Below are 19521 nucleotides of genomic sequence, written 5' to 3'. Positions count from 1 at the left end.
TGGGGACAAATGTTGATACTCTATAGCAATTCAAATAAATACAGCTAATATTTTCAGCACCAAACATCTTGTGCTTTCCAGACAATTCTTCTAAAATACCTAGGAGTTGGGACATACCTCTCCAGGTCTACAAAAAATACATAGACATCAAAAATGTCTGTGTATTTTTTTTTACAGTCATGACTTCCTGAGGCTATATTTACAGTCTTGACTTCTCCTTGTAGCTCAGTTGGTAGAGAATCTGCCTGCAATGCAGGAGACCCGGGTTCAATCCCTGGGTCAGGAACATCCCCTGGAGAAGGAAATGGCAACCTACTCCAGTATTCTTGCCTGGAGAATCCCTTGGACAGAGGAGCTTGGCGGGCACAGTCCATGGGGTTGCAGAGAGTCAGACATGACTTAGCAAGTGAGCACATAACAGTCAGCATCAGAGTAGGGTTGAAATAATATCTCATCATCTATACTTCCTCCAAAATGGCTATTTCTCTATTCTTTAAGTCGGTTTTCCACTTCATTCATTCCCCTAATCTCACAAAGAGCATTAATATCTTCTCCATAAGAGCTATTTCCTAAAGACTTAACTAACTAGAAAACAGATCCTTTTAACAGCCAAAACCAGAGAAAATCAGCTACTGAGGATATTTTCTTTAACTGAATGTATCATATTTATATTATAAGCATAATGACAATCAACACAAGTGTTAAGCCATTTTTAAACAGATATAAACCCTGTATATACCTTTTTTAGTCCATGTTTGCATAAACTGAAAGCTTTTTTCTCAGCAGATATCATACATCTAGTGTTTTTGACAGTCTACTAGCATTCTGGAGATCTGAGTTCTCTCGTTACTCATTCTGAAAATAACTAGTAAAGGTATAACCTTGGTCCAATCACTTTTTCTGTCTAGGTTTGAGTTTCATCATTAAAAAAAAAAAAAAAGTGTGTGGACGGGACAGCTGAATGAAACTCCTGGGCTCCTAACATTAAATACTTTACTGCTTTCAATCTGTAACATCCACAGGTACATCTGCATCCTTTAATCTTCAGACATTCCCTTTCCGTTAATTACTAGCAGGATGGACATAAGGCACTGACTCTCTGAATCAATAAATTGCAACCTATGAAGCTGAAACATCAATAAAAGAGGAAATACAAACTCACCATCCCTTTTCAATCCATAATCAGAAGAACAAAGGCATCACTGAGAAGAAGCAATGAAACTTCATGCCTTAAGAATATCTTCACTGACAACTCTCAAAGGACTTAATAGACAACACAGAGCTAAATGTTTATTCAAACAATTACACAATTACCTTGCTTTTTAACTTTATTTTAATAATATTGCAAAAATATCCCATGGAATATGGAGTTATTCACTCTGAGAAGTGTCTTGCAAACAAAATGTAACTTAAAAAGCCAATCTGTTTGAATATTGCCTAACATCTTAAACTCATCAAAGGATATTAAGAGTTAAGAGGGTCCTTAAAAAGTCTTGTCTACAATCCTCTTTACGAAAAGGAATGTTGAGAGCTGAAAAGTTAGTTGTCCAGTAACACACAACCAGCAACTGCAAAGCTGGGACATGAGCCAGAATCTCTTGACTTTAAATCTTAGGCTCATACATTCACAGAAAATATTTCTTCCTAGCAAACTTTTGATTTAGAAATTTCCATTATCAAGAGCAATATAAATTTGCTTTAGCATTATCAGTACATTTATTCCTGCAATCTGGGTCACAGAAACACTTTACAAGATATTTTCCCAGTTACAACACACATACTGTTTTTGGTTTTTTTTTTGGTTTAAGAAGTCAATCGGAACAAATTTTTCTCAAGCATTTGAGTCACTGCCACAGCAAATATTTGCACAATTAGGTACAGTTTACATAAAATAGCTAAACAATTTTTGTGGTAACAGCCTATTCTGTTAGACTATTATTTTATTCTATAGTCTTTAATGTTATTTAATCTCTTGCCAGAGACATCAACTACCTCATCCCTTGATTTCTTTATACTGTACAAAACTGGGACAATTAGCAAGATATAGTCACTTCTAGTTCTGAAATATTGCCCATGAGTACACTTAAATAATTCAAATAGTTAAAACTGAAAAGAGAAGAAAAATCTTTTTAAATAAAAACCAAGATTGGTGAAAACATATTTTTAAACAAAGTAGCATCTATCACTATAAAAAAAATTAAATGAATCTCAGGAAATATATTCATCACACAAAAAGTCTCAAGCAAATGGTCACCTAATGATCATATCCAAAAGGAAAACAATCCTAATGTTATTCTACAAGGAGAGAACTCAGAGGTAAAGAAATAATTATTAACCAGAAAGTATTATAGAAAAAACAAATATTTCTTATCGAAAGCTTCAATTAACACAAAAAACCGAGGCACACAATGAAATGGGAACAAATGATTAAGAGAAATTTTGCATGAATGCCCTTTAAAAAGTGAATTCTAGAATATAAAAGGCCTTACAAAGAACTCAAAGAAGATGTTGTTGTCCACATACTGGTACTCAAAGAAGACATAACCTGACTTCTTGAGGTGCACAGCATAGATCAAGGATACTGTGCAGTCATCACGATTGGACTCTATGTAGTTTCCACGAGGGACCCAAGAAGAGCTGTGGAAACAAAACCATTTCATGTTAGCATTCAGAAACCTCTTCTGTTCACAAGTTCTATAACTGAGATTTAAAAGCGGTTCTGTCGACAAAGCACAGGAGAGAAGTCTGAAGCGCATGTGAACCCCAAAGGCCAACAACACTGTGCTTGAAAAAAGGTTCATGTCTTGTGGCACACAACTTCCTAAAATTATGGTAAGATTATGCAGCTAATGTGCTATGCAGCTGCTGCTTATCACCAAAAATGTAGTCACTAATTCTAGCAGTCTTTGATGGAATTACTCTTACTACTATCTAAAGTTTTATTTATAAACACATATTGGCAGGGGTGTCCATTTATTATGAGAGAAGAAATCATCCTAGAAAAAGTCCATTTAAAGTGAATCTAAATATTTTTTAATGTTTATTTTGTATTGGGGTATAGTCAATTAACAATGCTGTGATCGTTTCAGGTGAACAGCGAAGGGCCTCAGTTATACATAATCATGTATCTATTCTCCCTCAAACTCCCCTTCCATCCTGGTTGCTACATAACATTGAGCAGAAGAAAAAAAGAGAGAGAGAGAGAGAGAGAGAAAGTGGAGTCTAAGAAACAAACCACAAAGGGACTTATAGATACAGAGAACAGACTAGTTTTCTGTGGTTGCCAGGGAGGGGGAAGCAGAATAGACGAAGGGGATGAAGGGGTACCAACCTCCAGTTATGAATAAGTCATGAGGTTGTAAAAAACAAGATAAAGAATATGGTCACTATGGTAATAACTTATTGTGGTGATCATTTCATAATATATGCCACTGTCAAATCACTATGTTATGTTCCTGAAACTAACATATATCAATTTGCTATGCAACTGTTATATTTCAATTGTTTAAAAAAAAAAAAGCACATGATCAGTCAGATGGAAAAAAATAATAAAGTGAACCTAAATAAAATGTAGATCACAGTGTCACAGTACACAGTAGGAGCAAAAGTCTGACTGGAAATTTTATCTAAAAAATAAAAGATTAAGGAAATATACTAGTGAACAAAAGTTGGGTTGTAAATCTAACCATAAGCTAATTCTTAGATTAATCAAGAGTGAGTCACGTGTCAACTTCTGGGCCAAAAAAGTTTCCAACCAGACTGTACGACAGCACAACTTAATATCGTTCTCTTTGAATTTAACTTTCCATTTGGATTATAAGAGTGAGATTTTTGGCAAATTTTTTTTTACTAAAAAAAAATAATAATAATAAAAGACTGAGACTTCCACATCACAACATGACTCACTAATTGGTACTGGGCTTGCCCTTTTAACAATCTAGTAAACTAAACAAAACACACAAGCCATGCTCAGGCATTGACACTAGACAGTGCAGGACTGAGATTCTTGACAGCAGGAAAATGCATGAGACAAAGCCCAGATTGACCCTGACCTCATTCATTCTTCAGGACACTTTCCAGACTCTGGCACTGGGAGATAGCTCCCAAGCAGAGCACAGTGGTCTCACTGAATGGAGAAACAGGGATGAATGTTTGGTGCTGAAATAATCAGAATTTACAGGCATGAGAAGCAGAGAAAACAGGGGCTCCAGAAGTCCACATGGAGCTTCTCTACAGGTCCAGGCTTGGGGCTGGAATGTGCAGGCCTAGTAGAGAACAACCACTGCAAAACTAAATCAAAATCAGAGAGGTCACTTTTATGGGTGTTGCAGGATCTCCAGGCCAGCCAGAGAGGAGAAAACTTAATAACCACATTGGACATTCATCTGAGACTCCAGAAGTGCCACATTTTAGGAATAAGGGTCATGCCCTAGGGTAGGTGTCCACAAACTTTTTCATAAAGGGCCAAAGAGTCCATAATTGGGGCTTTATGAACCATGAGATCTCTCCTGCAGTACTCCACTAGGCAATTATAGCTCAAAAGCAGCCATAGATCACACATAAATGAGTGCAGTTGTGTTCCAATATAACATTATTTATAAAAACAGAGGGAGTAGACTATAGTGTGCCCTAGAGTAAAGACCATGACCTAGAACTAAGTGTGAAACCAATACAGAGCCACCTTAAAAAAAATTCCAAATACTAGACCTAACAAGACACTCTTCTGGTAAATATGCTGCCTCCCACAACAAAATCCAACGTCTTTTACACAAAAGAAAAAATAATCCACATTCTCCACATCGTAACACTCATGATGCCTAAGATACATTAAAAACTTACTAAAAATGCAAAGAAGTGGTAAAATATGACCCTTGACAAAAAAGAATCAAAAGAAACAGACAAGTATGTAAGATAGCTTTTAAAAATATAATCAAAAAACATCAAAAGATGAATACAGTAAGTGAAGGGATGAATAATCTCAACTATTTCAAGGGAAATAAGAACTATTTTAAAAACTAAATGGAAATTCTACAGCTGAAAATTACTATTTGTGAAATTTAAAATTAAATAGATAGCTTAAGATCAAGTTTGAAACTGCAAAAGAAATAATGATAGAGCAATAGAAACTATGTAATCTGAAGTATAAGAGAAAAAAATGGGGGGAAAAAATGGAGTCTCAGTGACTGGACAATACCAAGTGGCCTAATATACATGTAAATGGAGTTATAGAAGGAAAATAGGGAGGGAAGGGGGCAGAAAGAATCATGAAAGAATAGCTTTAAAAAATTCCCAAATTTAATAACAATATCAACCTACAAATCCAGGAAGCTCAGTCAACTTCAAGCAAAGTAAAAATACAAAGAAAACCAATGCTTTCTTTGAATCATGTGTCAACTTTTGGGCCAAAAAACTTTTCCAACCAGACTGTATGACAGCACAACTTAATGTCCTTCTCTTCAAATTGAACTTTCTATCTGGATTATGAGAGCGAGATTTTTGGCAAATTCTTTGTTTTTACTAACAAAATAATAATAATAAAAGACTGAGACTTCCACATCTCAACATGAATAGCAAAGAAATAGAGAACACATTACAAGCAAAGAAACAGAGAACATATGATAAGTAGTTAGGGAAACAGTGACACATTACACAGAGGGAAGCTAAAGCAAAATACAGCTAATTCTTTTTTTCTTATCACAAACAAGGGAGAGTTCAGAAGGTAATGGAACACCTTTAAAACACAGAAGGAAAAAAGTAAAAGTCCAGAGTCCTATGTCCAACAAAATATTCTTCAAAACTGAGGCTAAATAAAGATGTGTTTAGATTTCAAAAAGTTGAGAGAATTTATGAGCAGCAGACCTGCATGAAATGATAAAGAAAATTTTACAAATTAAAAAAAATAATACCAAACAAACATTTAGAAAATAGGAGAAAAGAGTATCAACAACTGTAAATACATAGATAAAAACATAAAGCTACATTTTTCTCAAGTATTTTAAAAATTAACTGATTCTTTAAAACACATTTCATTGTATTACAGGGTTTATGATGTGTTCCTAAACATATGATAATAGCACCAGGATAAGGGTATAAAGGTAACTATACTGTTGTAAAGCTTTACATATTATATAAAAGTATAATAACAACACTAATTATACTTTAAGAATTGTAATTTGTAGCCTTTGCAAGATATCTAAAGATGTAAAAGCACTAACCACAACAGAAAACATTGATAAATTGTACTTTTTCAAATTTTAAACTTTTGGTTATTTAAAAACACCACTGAGAAAATGAGAAAGCAAAAGCTGCAGATAAAAGATATTTCACACACATCTATGTATATATGCATGCATATGTGTATAGGTTAAATATTATATAGAGTCATGGCAAAACTTCCTTCATGTCAAGCATACACAAAGAACTACTACAGCACATACACACACACCCACAAACATATGGACTATGAACATATGAATAGTGCTCAATACCTTTATAAAGAAGGAAATGCAAATAAAAACACACAGAAATACCATTTCTCATACACACACTAGAAAGACTAAAATAAACCAAGACTTGTGTACAATATTTTACAATGTAAATAACTAGAATTCAAATGCACTGCTAGAGACTAATGCTACAATCATTTTGAAAATCTCTGACAACTTCTTACAAAGTTCAACACACATCTATCTGATCCAAGCAATTAAAAATAAGTAAAAAGAAAGCAAGATTGGGTGGAAAGAAGGAAGGAAGGAAGGAAAAAGGGAGAGGGAGGGAGGAAAGGAAACAAGCTTAGCAGTAATAGACTGAAATTTACACTGAGAAAATGATACTCAATACACTGAAAAATTTCTGCTTATCATTCGATTTCTTTAATGAATAAGCAATTTCAAGTAGAAAAAAAAAGCCATGTGAATATCTGTTGCTCACCAAAACAAAGATCTGAGGTCTTATTCTGCTGGTACTCTCCTCTAAGAACTCTTTAAAGAATTTAAATTATATACACAAAAAGGTTTCATACGTTATACAGAAGTACAGTGTTCCTGTGAAATCTTTCTTCAGCTGAAATGGTATAAAGCAAAGAAGTAATTACCTCAGGACACAATTAATTTACAAAATAAACTGAGAAAGCAATGATCCCACAGATACAGTCCAAAGTTACGATGACCTGATGCTGAGTTGCTGAATGTAGCTCCCAGGAAGAGCTTACTGGGGCTACTCTCACTGCACAGGGTGCACACTGCCTCTAGAGTAGCTCCATTTGCAGCAAAATCAATGCAAAACAGCATTTAGCCTTTTGCCTTTTTTTTTTTTTGTAAAAGTGAAAATCCTCTTCGGATTTCTTTTGGTTAACAAAAACAGGTACTAGTATAGGTCGTTCATAAAAGTGAAATGATGTATTAAAGAAAACAAACTCTGGAAAAGCAGGGGTTATCTGTGTGTGCATGTATACACACATACATGTATTAATATATGTACATACATATACAACATGGGTTTGAACTGGACCATTCACTGATACTCAGATGATTTTCACTAAATACACACTGCAGTACTACTGGATCCATGGTTGGTGGAATCTACCAGTTGCTGAAGGGAGGATACAAAGGGCCAACTTAAAGTTGTAAGTGAATTTTCAACTCTAAGGAGGTAGGCACTCCCACCCCCATAATGCTGAAGGGTCAACTGCATTTATATGTACACACATACATATAGAGGAATAATCCTATCAGTGCTGTCTAAAGTCACAACTCTATATGATGAAATGATTGTTATCAAAAGAGTAAAAATGTCTCTTGGCCGAGAGAGAGACTGCTAGAAAGCAAGGGGGATGAAGGGAAGGTAGCAAAGAAGGAGCAGCAAATGTATCTACTTTCACAGCTAAATAATTCCCCAACATCTTTAGTTCAGGGTAAAAAATGTGAGTCATTTTTTATGTGAATCATTTTAGCTCAGGGGAAAAAATGTGACCACTCTTGTCAGAAGGTAGCCAGAGGCTGGAAGTTTAACTGTACAAAACACAGGCACATGAAAGGGAATGTTAAATAGTCAATATAAGAAAACAGGAAGGGTGAGAACCCAAAGATAAAAATTGTGTTTTTTCAAAACAACTTAACCTTCCTCCAATATTGTCACAGGCAAAGCTATAATCTCCTATTAAAAAGGTGGAAATTAAGTAAAAGTGCTTTCTACCTTAGGTGTTTAGCCCACTCTATGCAGCAGAAAATCATCAAGTATATAAATGAAGGTTATATATTTTTCCTTTTCAAGGAAAATTTTAAAAATGGAAAATATTCATTAAAATTAGAGAAGAGTTTGTAGAGCTACTGACTTTAATATAGTTACAAATATATTAGAAAACTAAGTTGCTTTTCTAATACCTTTATTGCATTTTGCATACTATATATTATGTCCTAAGAACAATTACTTTAACCTCATGAAAATTCAGCTACATTATTCATAAGGACTATCTAAAAAATATGACTATTTGCAATCAGTTTACCTACAGTGCTTGCTTCATCAGCACGTATGCAGTTAGTTTACCTATAATCCCAATCACTACCAAGATTATCCTCAACTTCTTTCTGGAAAAGAGCAACTAAATCCTTTTCAAGGCTCCTTTGGATTCTTACTTGTTACAGCCCTCTGGCCTGCTATCAGAAGGGCCGACCACAGTGTCCATGAATGTTGCGACGTTGGAAAATCCAGCCGGCAATTCATCCCATTCGTCAAATTTGATGCCACTGCCCAAGGAGTAGGTGCCTTCACCACACTTACTGCATACCTGGTTCTTCATTTCTAGATACTCCCCAGAACCACAGGAGAAAGCTGGAAGGCAAAATACATAACCCGTTAGTCATCACACACACCCATTCAATTTCCTCCCTTCACACCTATCACTAGCATTGTTTTTATAAAGCTCTGGTTATGTTACACCCTAATTAAAGTTTTCCAAAGTTTTCCTTATCACTACAGGGACTTCACAGTTAGTCCCCACCCCATTTTACCAGGTTCATCACTTGACCCATTCTCTTCCAACCATAATAAAATTATTTTCACTCCCAAAATATTTCATCCTATTTCTTGTCACTCTAGTCTTTGGAGTTGCTGACCAACCCATGTGCCCACCCTAAAAATTCCTGTTCCTAACTCAAAAATGACCCTTTTTATAACAGAAGATGGGTTCCTTCCCCTCCAGGCAGTCAACTGGGGCTCCCTCTGTACTCCTACAATACTCTTTTTAAAACAGCCTCCCTTAAAGATAGAAAAACAGAGAGACAAATATTACTTATTAATTGATGTGAGACTTCGAGGTTCCAAAAAACAGGCATCATTATTTTTTAATATTAGCTAATTGTACCTGGCTAATACTAAGCGCAAATAAAAGGTTTATCCAAAAAGAGGGGATATATAGTATATATGGGCTTCCCAGGTGGTGCTAGTGGTAAAGAACCCCCTTGTCAATGCAGGAGACATAAGAGATGCAGGTTCAACCCTTGGGTCAGGAAGATCCCCTAGAGAAGGGCATGGCAACCCACTCCAGTATTCTTGCCTGGAGAATTCCATGGACAGAGGAGCCTGGCGGGCTACAGTCCACATGGTTGTACAGAGTCCGACATGACTGAAGCGATTCAGCATGCATGCACACATGTGTATACATATGGCTGATTCACTTTGCTGTACAGCAGAAACTGACACATCAGTATAAAGCAACTGTATTCCAATAAAATGTAAAATAAAAATGAAAGAAAAAGGTTGATCCAGTGAGTAACATAAACTCAAAGGGGATAACAAGAGGATAATGTTTCACGTGTATCAGCTAAACAAGTATCCCCACTCTGAAACCATGAGTCCACATTTTCAAATTCATAACTCCCACCCAGTCATTTTCACAGCCTCCACTTTTTTTTTTAACTGATGCCAGGCTCTGTGCAGATCCTCAGACAGGACCAGAGACAAAAGCCACAGGCAAAGTGCAGAACAGATGACACAGTCACAGAAAAGACAGCAATTCTTCTACTAAGTTATTACTCATTCAGCAAACGCAAATCTATGTCCCCCAAATGTGTGGTTCTGTGCTCAGGGCAGTATTAGTGACTCAAACATAGCAAAGAGCTTTCTAATCCTTTAATCAGGATATTAAAGAAACAAGAACAAAATAAAACCTCCAAATTACCCGATGAAGAAAAACAAATCTCCCAGCAGACAGTGAAGCAGCAAAACCTCACATTTAGGTAGATTTCCCTTTTAGAATACATCTGGAAATGTGGCAAAAAATAATAAAAATTTTGAAAAAAAAAAAATTAAAGACTTAGAGTTAAAACCCATATTCATCTACTTACTTATCCAATGAAGAAATGTTTTCTTCAAAAAAGTTTAAGATACTGTACAATGAACTTCTAACCCGCAAAGTAGCAGGATATCAGAAAATAAGAAAACATTAGGTAAAAAGTATTGCATGTTGGCTACAAGGTCAAAACTCTTTTGGATCAAGTCGTACCCATTCCAAATTGTAACCTTGAGTGACGTACTTCAGGTCTCAGTTTCTATCTCTGAAAAATCAGATAATAATCATAGTACTACCCTACAGGGATATACTGAGAAAATAAAGTACAAAGTGGTCTGTACAGCTTTCTGCATCTAATAAATGCTCACAACATATGGTTGTGACCACTACCAACACTACCAAGAGAGGAAAATAGTAATAGAAAAAATTTTATTTTATTTTATATGGTTTCTAGGTCTTCTAGTAAACTGATAAATAATATCATAAACCAGGAGCATACATTATACTAAATCAAGAGTCAGCAAGATCAGGAGCTGACTGTGGCTCAGATCATGAACTCCTTATTGCCAAATTCAGACTTAAATTGAAGAAAGTAGGGAAAACCACTAGACCACTCAGATATGACCTAAATCAAATCCCTTATGATTATACAGTGGAAATGAGAAATAGATTTAAGGGACTAGATCTGATAGAGTGCCTGATGAATTATGGACGGAGGTCTGTGACACTGTACAGGAGACAAGAAGCAAGACCATCCCAAGAAAAAGAAATGCAAAAAGCAAAATGGCTATCTGAGGAGGCCTTACAAATAGCTGTTAAAAGAAGAGAAGCAAAAAGCAAAGGAGAAAAGGAACGATATACCTATTTGAATGCAGAGTTCCAAAGAATAGCAAGGAGAGATAAGAAAGCCTTCCTCAGCGATCAATGCAAAGAAACAGAGGAAAACAACAGAATAGGAAAGACTAGAGATCTCTTCAAGAAAACTGGAGATACCAAGGGAACGTTTCAAGCAAAGATGGGATCAATAAAGGACAGAAATGGTATGGACCTAAGAGAAGCAGAAGATATTAAGAAGAGATTTAAAGAATACACAGAAGAACTGTACAAAAAAGATCTTCACAACCCAGATAATCATGATGGTGTGATCACTCACCTAGAGCCAGACATCCTGGAATGTGAAGTCAAGTGGGCCTTAGGAAGTATCTCTATGAACAAAGCTAGTGGAGGTAATGGAATTCCAGTTGAGCTATTTCAAATACTAAAAGATGATGCTGTGTAAGTGCTGCACCCAAGATGCCAGCAAATTCGGAAAACTCAGCAGTGGCCACAGGACTGGAAAGCTCAGTTTTCATTCCAATCCCAAAGAAAGGCAATGCCAAAGAATGCTCAAAGTACCTCACAATTGCACTCATCTCACACGCTACAAAAGTAATGCTCAAAATTCTCCAAGCCAGGCTTCAGTAATACATGAACGGTGAGCTCCCAGATGTTCAAGCTGGTTTTAGAAAAGGCAGAGGAAGCAGAGATCAAATTGCCAACATCCATTGGATCATCAAAAAAGCAAGAGAGTTCCAGAAAAACATCTATTTCTGCTTCATTGACTATGCCAAAGCCTTTGACTGTGTGGATCACAATAAACTGTGGAAAATTCTTCAAGAGATTGGAATACCAGACCACCTGACTTGCCTCTTGAGAAATCTGTATGCAGGTCAGGAAGCAACAGTTAGAACTGGACATGGAACAACAGACTGGTTCCAAATAGGAAAAGGAGTACGTCAAGGCTATATATTGTCACCCTGCTTATTTAACTTATATGCAGAGTACATCATGAGAAACACTGGGCTGGTAGAAGCACAAGCTGGAATCAAGATTGTTAGGAGAAATATCAATAACCTCATATATGCAGATGACACCACCCTTATGGCAGAAAGTGAAGAAGAACTAAAGAGCCTCTTGATAAAAGTGGAAGAGGAGAGTGAAAAAGTTGGCTTAGAGCTCAATATTCAGAAAACTAAGATCATGGCATCTGGTCCCATCACTTCATGGCAAATATATGGGGAAACACTGGAAACAGTGGCTGACTTTATTTTGGGGGGCTCCAAAATCACTGCAGACAGTGACTGCAGCCATGAAATTAACAGACACTTACTCCTTGGAAGGAACGTTGTTACCAACCTAGATAGCATGTTAAAAAGCAAAGACATTACTTTGTCAACAAAGGTCCGTCTAATCAAGGCTATGGATTTTCCAGTGGTCATGTATGGATGTGAGAGTAGGACTATAAAGAAAATTGAGCACCGAAGAATTGATGCTTTTGAACTGTGGTGTTGGAGAAGACCCTTGAGAGTCCCTTGGACTGCAAGGAGATCCAACCAGTCCATCCTAAAGGAGATCAGTCCTGAATATTCATTGGAAGGACTGGTGTTAAAGCTGAAACTCCAATACTTTGGCCACCTGATGTGAAGAGCTGATTCACTGGATAAGACCCTGATACTAGGAAAGATTGAAGGCGGGAGGGGATGGGGACGACAGTGGATCAGCTGGTTGAATGGCATCACCGACTCAATGGACATGATTTTGAGTAAACTCCGGGAGTTGGTGATGGACAGGGCCTGGCATGCTGCAGTCCATGGGGTTGAAAAGAGTCGGACACGACTGAGCGACTGAACTGAAGAGTCAGCAATCTAGTGCTCACAGGCCAAACCCGGCCTGCTGCACGTATTCATAAAGTTTTATTGAAACACAGTCACAACTATTCACATATATTATCTATAGCTACTTTCACACCACAGTGTCAGAGATGAATAACAGAGAGAGACTGCACACATGTCAAGCTGAACATATGCACTTTCTGATAAAACATAGTTATCTTTGAAGACAGTTTAGTCTTGTGTCCAAAACTGAACTTTTAACTTAATTAGTAAGAAGTAATTTTTTGATAAGTGGACCCTAAGATCTAAAAAGGAGGTGACTGTTATTACAAAGAGAACTCATTATCCACTAAAGTCATTAAGAATATCCTCAACTCTTTCAGAGGTATTTCTTCGTCTAAGGTCAGAAGGAAAACTGAGAGAGAATGTTACTGGCGAGTGTATTGACTATTTATAACATAGTCAGTTCTTTTTACTCATAATAGTCATACAGAGTTATCATGAAAACTAACCTGGTGAATAATGAAACACTGCTCCTGGGGAATATAGGGTTAGACACCTGGGATTCTCTGGTCACAGTATCTTCATCAACAAATCAGTATAGAACTTTGTTTTACACGTTTTTCACCTGAAAAACATCTTATTTAAAATATATTGCTGCTTCGTTAACATTTAACTTATGGCCAAATGGCACTTCTGCTTATACTTGAACTAAGCTTATTTAACATATGAATTTTCTCCAAAAGTCAAAGGACAGCCTTCTTGTACTTAGGATCACTGGCCAGTACTTCAGCACTATTTTAAATAGTAAATTCAACAATAAAAAGCAAACAAAAAATGGAAAACATGGCTTTAAATAGACTGTTAAAAGGACATTGTTGGCAGTATGTGAAATAAGATGGCAGTGTCACCTTCTTTGACCTCAGCTGGGACCACGTGATCAGGAGATCCATTTTTACTGCTTTCTACATGTCAGCGAATGACAGCAAATGTATCACATGGATTGATTTAATACAAATAAATTATTTAAGGTAGGTAAATTTACAAATATGGAATCCATGAATAATAAAGACTTTCAACAGACATGTGAAGGAGGAAGATATCATGCCCATTTGCCAGAAGAGGAAACTGAGGCACAGAACATTTAAATAACCTGGTTTTAGAAAGTTATCCAGTTAATAAGTGGCTAAGATGATATCCAGATTTATTTCTGTGATTCTAAAGCTCAAGTCCCAAGAAAATTCAATTCAAATAGTAACTATTGAGCGACTGAACTTAACTGATAATCAATGCAAAAGGGCAAATAATTTAAAATTAATTCATTATTATACTTCATATTTTTCTTCATTTGCTGTCTTGAACTGTTCAATGATATTCATATCCATTACAAAGCAATAACAATTCCCTACACACACATCTTATGAAAATTTTAATATAACACACACATATTCACAAAATATTTTAGCAAGTTACTAACTTCCATAAGTCTCAGTGCCCACACTTATAAAAGGAAAATAGTAATTATATATCTAAGAGTTTTGGGAATAAATGAGATATTCAATATAAAACATTTAGCAGCGTGCCTGACATAAAGCACATAATAACTGTTTGCTACAATTATTAGTAATATAATTCAGGGGTCTGGGACAACAAGAATTCTGCCACTGAACTGATGATTTTACCTCTGTTTAGAATAATTACATGATCAAAGTTAGTCTAACAGATATAAGGCCTTTAACAATACAGAAGAGATGAAGAGTCTATAGCTTTTGTATTTTAATTACTTGTTCCTGCTCAATCTTTTTTTCCATCCTGGAAGCCGGCTCTAGAGTCACATGTCAAAGAAACGGCAAGCCACACATTCTTACTAAACTCTATTTACTCCATTAGATGATGTCAACACAACCATACTGACTTCCTCTGGCAGGCACCGACAAGAACCAGCTTTTCCTTTTCTTGTATCTACTAACTACATCTACTTTCTACTTTTTAACTCTGCTTTCTTGGTCTTTGGATTCTAGTCAGATTACAAGGATTTTTATAATCTAAAGGACTAAACTTTTCATTCAAATTTATATACAGTACAACATAAGATTCTTTTTTAAAAAATAAAGTAGCTAATTTACAATATTGTGCTAGTTTCTGATATTTTCTCCCAGTCCATAGGTTGTCTTTTCATTTTGTTTATGCTTTCCTTTGCTGTGCAAAAGCTTATATGGTTGATTAGGTCCCATTGTTTATTTTTGCTTTTATTTCTATTGCTTTGGGAGACTGATCTAAGAAAATATTGCTATAATTTATGTCAGAAAATGTTTGCCTATGTTCTCTTTTAGGAGTTTTATGGTGGCATGTATTATATTTAAGTCTTTATTTTTGGGTATGGTGTGAGGGTATACTCTAATTTCATAGATTAATAGAAGACTCTTTCAACAAAAACTGGATGACAGTTATTGTGTATAGCTGTTTTCACTCTTGAGAATGTGAGTTTGACTCTATTTCATTTAAACAATTAATCATTTCTCAAATAAACACTATTTTTTCTTCAACAACCTTGAATCCTAGAGTAACTGAATGGAAGATAAGCAAACTCCAAAGTTCTGGTATGAGAAGAGACAGCTTTTATTTGAGTACAGTCACACACTACTTAACAGTGGGATCAGCCTGGGATTTCATACTTTATCTAAGTATCCAGTAAAATCCAACCTCCTTATATATATACCATATATATATATATATACACATTATATACACATTATATATATATATACATCATACACACATTATATATATACCATATATATATATATACACACATTATATACACATTATATATATATATATACATCATACACACACACACACACACACATATACTCAGCCATAAAAAGAACAAAGTTTTGCCATATGCAACAACATGGATGGACTTGGAATGCATTTTGCTAAGTGCAGTGAGTAATACAGAGACAAATGCTGTGTGATATCACTTATGTGTTGAATACAATAAACTAGTGGATAAAACCAAAAAGAAGTAGACTAACTGCTATAGAGAACAAACCAGTGGTAGCAATGAGGAGAAGGAGAACCAGTATAGGGGGGAGGCAACATAGGGGTATAGGATAATTTTAAAAAGGGTTTTATGGGATTATATAAAATCATGTGTGTGAAATTTTTGAAAATTGAAAAGCATTATGGAATATAAAGAATCTTTCATTCAATAAAAAAGTAAAAAAAAGAGAACTCAACCTCTTAAAATCCAAACTGTAACCAAGAAGTCATGTGCTAAATTCAGTATTCTTTTTCTCAGCTTTGTACTTCTTTTCTGACATCTATTTCCACTACTATAAAAACTGAAAGATGCAAGTGTAAAAAAATCAGGTGACCAGCCAGCAAATGGGTGGGTAATTTACTTAACCCTCCTTGACTCCATTCATTCACATTTCAAGTAGGTCACCACTTTCCCCTCCTCTCACAAAACTGCTTGTGGTCCTATGAAAGACTGAAAACTACTCTGAGAATAAAAATATGACATGAAAATTTAAGGCTTTACCATCTTCAAGCAACTGCCCTATACAATGTACCAAACAATGGTTTCTAAATTGAATCATTTATATGCCAATTATCATCTATGCTTTATGCCTAAAAATAAAAAAATTTTTTTTTAATCTTTTCACCACAAGGGCCCCTTAGTGGTGCTTTTCTTCCTCCAGAGACCTCATGCTTTGAAAGATAATGGCTATCAATTACATTTATTCATAATTCATCCATTTTTCCTATTTTAACTCAAAGTTATTTGTTACTAAAATTTGTTTTCTGAACAGTAAACAGCAATAAGAAGTGGTAATAAAAGAATTTTCAACTTACTTGTTCAATGAAATACTGATGATACAGAGTGCCTATGCACTCTCATTACAGGTAAATACATGGGAATCACACTGCATTATTTCATTCAGTGGACATCTCTTGAGGATCCAGTACTGAGGAGGCAAACACTAGTCACCAAGGGTATTTGGTGAATAAGATGGAAACAGTCCCTACTCTAATGAGGCAACTAATCTAGTCTAGACTTACCTTCCTCAAAATAGATGGAATTCACATTTCACTAAGCTAAATTCACTGTAAAAATATATAATATCTAATCAGTTAACCTAAGTTAGTAACTAAATAAATTGCATATGTTTATGGGAAATGATTAATTAAATCACTTTCAAAATTAAGATGAACCAATACATTTATTTTCTTCAACTGTCTCATTTCATTTACATAAGATCAAGAAAACAAGGTTAAAGCTATATGCACTGTCTTTACTGACTACAAAAGAAGAACTCTCTTCCAGCTATTATTATTCATGGCCATTAAGGAAAGTACAAACAGGAAAAATAATGCATAAATTGTGTCTCAAAAATGATATATTTTACCTTTTCACTTATGCAGGTCAAAAAGCAACAGTTAGAACCGGACATGAAACAATGGACTGATTCCAAATTGGGAAGTGAGTATGTCAAGACTGTATACTGTCATTCTGCTTATTTAACTTCTATGCAGAGTACATCATGGAAAATGCCAGGCTGAATGAAGCACAAGCTGGAATCAAGATTGCTGGGAGAAATATCAATAACCTCAGATATGCAGATGATACTACCCTTATGGCAGAAAACAAAGAACTAAAGAGTCTCATCTCTTGATGAAAGTGAAAGAGGAGAGTGAAAAAGCTGGCTTAAAACTCAACATTCAAAAAACTAATATGGCATCTGGTCCCAACACTTCATGGCAAATAGGTGGGGAAACAATGGAAACAGTGACAGACTTTATTTTCTTGGGCTCCAAAATCACTGCAGATGGTGACTGCAGCCATAAAATTAAAAGACACTTGCTCCTTGGAGGAAAAGTTATGACCAACCTAGATAGCATATTAAAAAGCAGAGATATTACTTTGCCAACAAAAGCCCATCTAGTCAAAATTATGGTTTTTCCAATAGCCATGTATGGATATGAGAGTTGGACTATAAAGAAAGCTAAGTGATGAAGAATTGATGCTTTTGAACTGTGGTGTTGGAGAAGACTCTTGAGAGTCCCTTGGACTGCAAGGAGATCCAACCAGGCAATCCTAAAGGAAATCAGGCCTGAATATTCATTGGAAGGACTGATGCTGCAGCTGAAACTCTAATACTTTGGTGACCCATTGCAAAAATCTGACTCATTGGAAAAGACCCTGATGCTGGGAAAGATTGAGGGCAGGAGGAAAAGGGCATGACAAAGGATGAAATGGTTGGATGGCATCACCAACTCGATCGACATGAGTTTGAGCAACCTCAGGGAGTTGGTGATAGACCGGGAAACCTGGCATGACGCAGTCCATGGGGTCGCAAAGAGTCGGATATGACTTAGTGACTGAACTGACTGACTGGCTGATCTTTATTAATCATTTGGCCAGTCAATTATCATTATCAGATAATTAAAGTTACAGCTGCCTGCCAGGTTTATAAGTCTTCCCACAGAAAAAAGAAAGGAAGTAGGAAATGGCATCTGAAAGAAGCTGAGGGAATTCCCTGGCAGCCCAGTGATTAAGAATCCACACTTCCACTGCAGGGAGCGTGGGTTTGATCCTTAGCCAGGGAATTAAAATCCCGCATGCCAGATTTGTGGCCAAAAAATATAAATAAAATAAAAGAAGCTGAACAACAGACTCAATCCAGCAAATCTTGGCTGCTCTTCCTCCCTCCATGCCTGTGAAAAGGAGAATGCTTGGATACTCTCTTTTTTAGGTTCTTAATTGTGAAATTCTTAGAGAAGAAAAATAATTTATCTCATTTTACAAAAATTGAAGTGAAACAGGAAGATACCAAAACAGTACATGACAACAAGCTATTTCTTGTTGATGTTCTTATTTACATGTAGGCATTTTTCTTTCCCCTTGGCTAAAAGGAGTCCTTGTTCTCTTTCATTGTATTTTACTTACTGTATTTGTAATCTATTTATTTTTCTGGTAAAAATTCACAAGGCAGCAATGCAGGCTGGTTGTGAACACATCACCAGTTTGCCATGTTCAAGATAAGGCTGGAAGAGAATAGAAGACGGTAACACTATGCAAATTCTAACAATGGCAGACATTGCAGTGTTCTGTGAAGAGTAAATACTCATGAATGTTGAGAAGAGATATTATATTTCCACTCTAATTCACAAGGCATGGAATATGAGACATGATCTGATCACAGAATGAATAAATTATGGTATGTAATAACACTTAAAACTACCAGAATGACCAAAAGGGACTTTTAAGATCACCTGGTACAAACCCTCCTGGTATGGATGCCGAGTTTCCTCATCTGTGTGACTTGGAATATCTTAGTTCAACTTCTCTACAGTCACCACGGGCAGACTCATGATCTATGAGTTTCATAACTCCTATGACTCTCTACTTAATAAACATACTTCCCTGCAGTACCGTGAAGCCAAAACACTTTATTACAGCTAGCTAAAAATAAATCCACTGTTTCTGAAGAATAGCATCTGAAAAACACATCTCTGCCCTAGAAGTAAAAGACATGAATTCTACTTCCAGCAGGGCTGCTTAGCCATGTGGAG

At 35.9% G+C, this 19521-nt stretch overlaps 1 protein-coding gene across 7 annotated transcripts in view; it reads right to left on the bottom strand.

Annotated features, from left to right (window-relative positions):
- ELAPOR2 (endosome-lysosome associated apoptosis and autophagy regulator family member 2) overlaps positions 1–19521 on the bottom strand; it is a 233610-nt gene that overhangs the window by 84853 nt on the left and 129236 nt on the right. For 5 of the 7 annotated variants that reach the window (XR_016036919.1, XR_016036918.1, XR_016036917.1 and 2 more), the window contains 2 exons: positions 8634–8829; positions 2490–2637 (listed from right to left, as the gene is read on the bottom strand). Coding sequence is in view for 1 of the 7 variants with exons in the window: in XM_055420627.2 (XP_055276602.2) it covers positions 2490–2637; positions 8634–8829 (344 nt within the window). In the remaining 6 variants the exon portion in view is untranslated. Of the gene's footprint in view, positions 1–1162; positions 1302–2489; positions 2638–8633; positions 8830–19521 lie in introns of those variants that run through there. The other 2 variants (XR_016036921.1, XR_016036922.1) reach the window with 2 other exon arrangements.

Source organism: Moschus berezovskii, chromosome 3, assembly GCF_049115385.1.
Source record: "Moschus berezovskii isolate FMDL1 chromosome 3, NW_MosBer_1.0, whole genome shotgun sequence".
In the NCBI taxonomy this organism is placed as follows: Eukaryota; Metazoa; Chordata; class Mammalia; order Artiodactyla; family Moschidae; genus Moschus; species Moschus berezovskii.
This window is presented reverse-complemented; position numbering and strand designations above follow the sequence as displayed.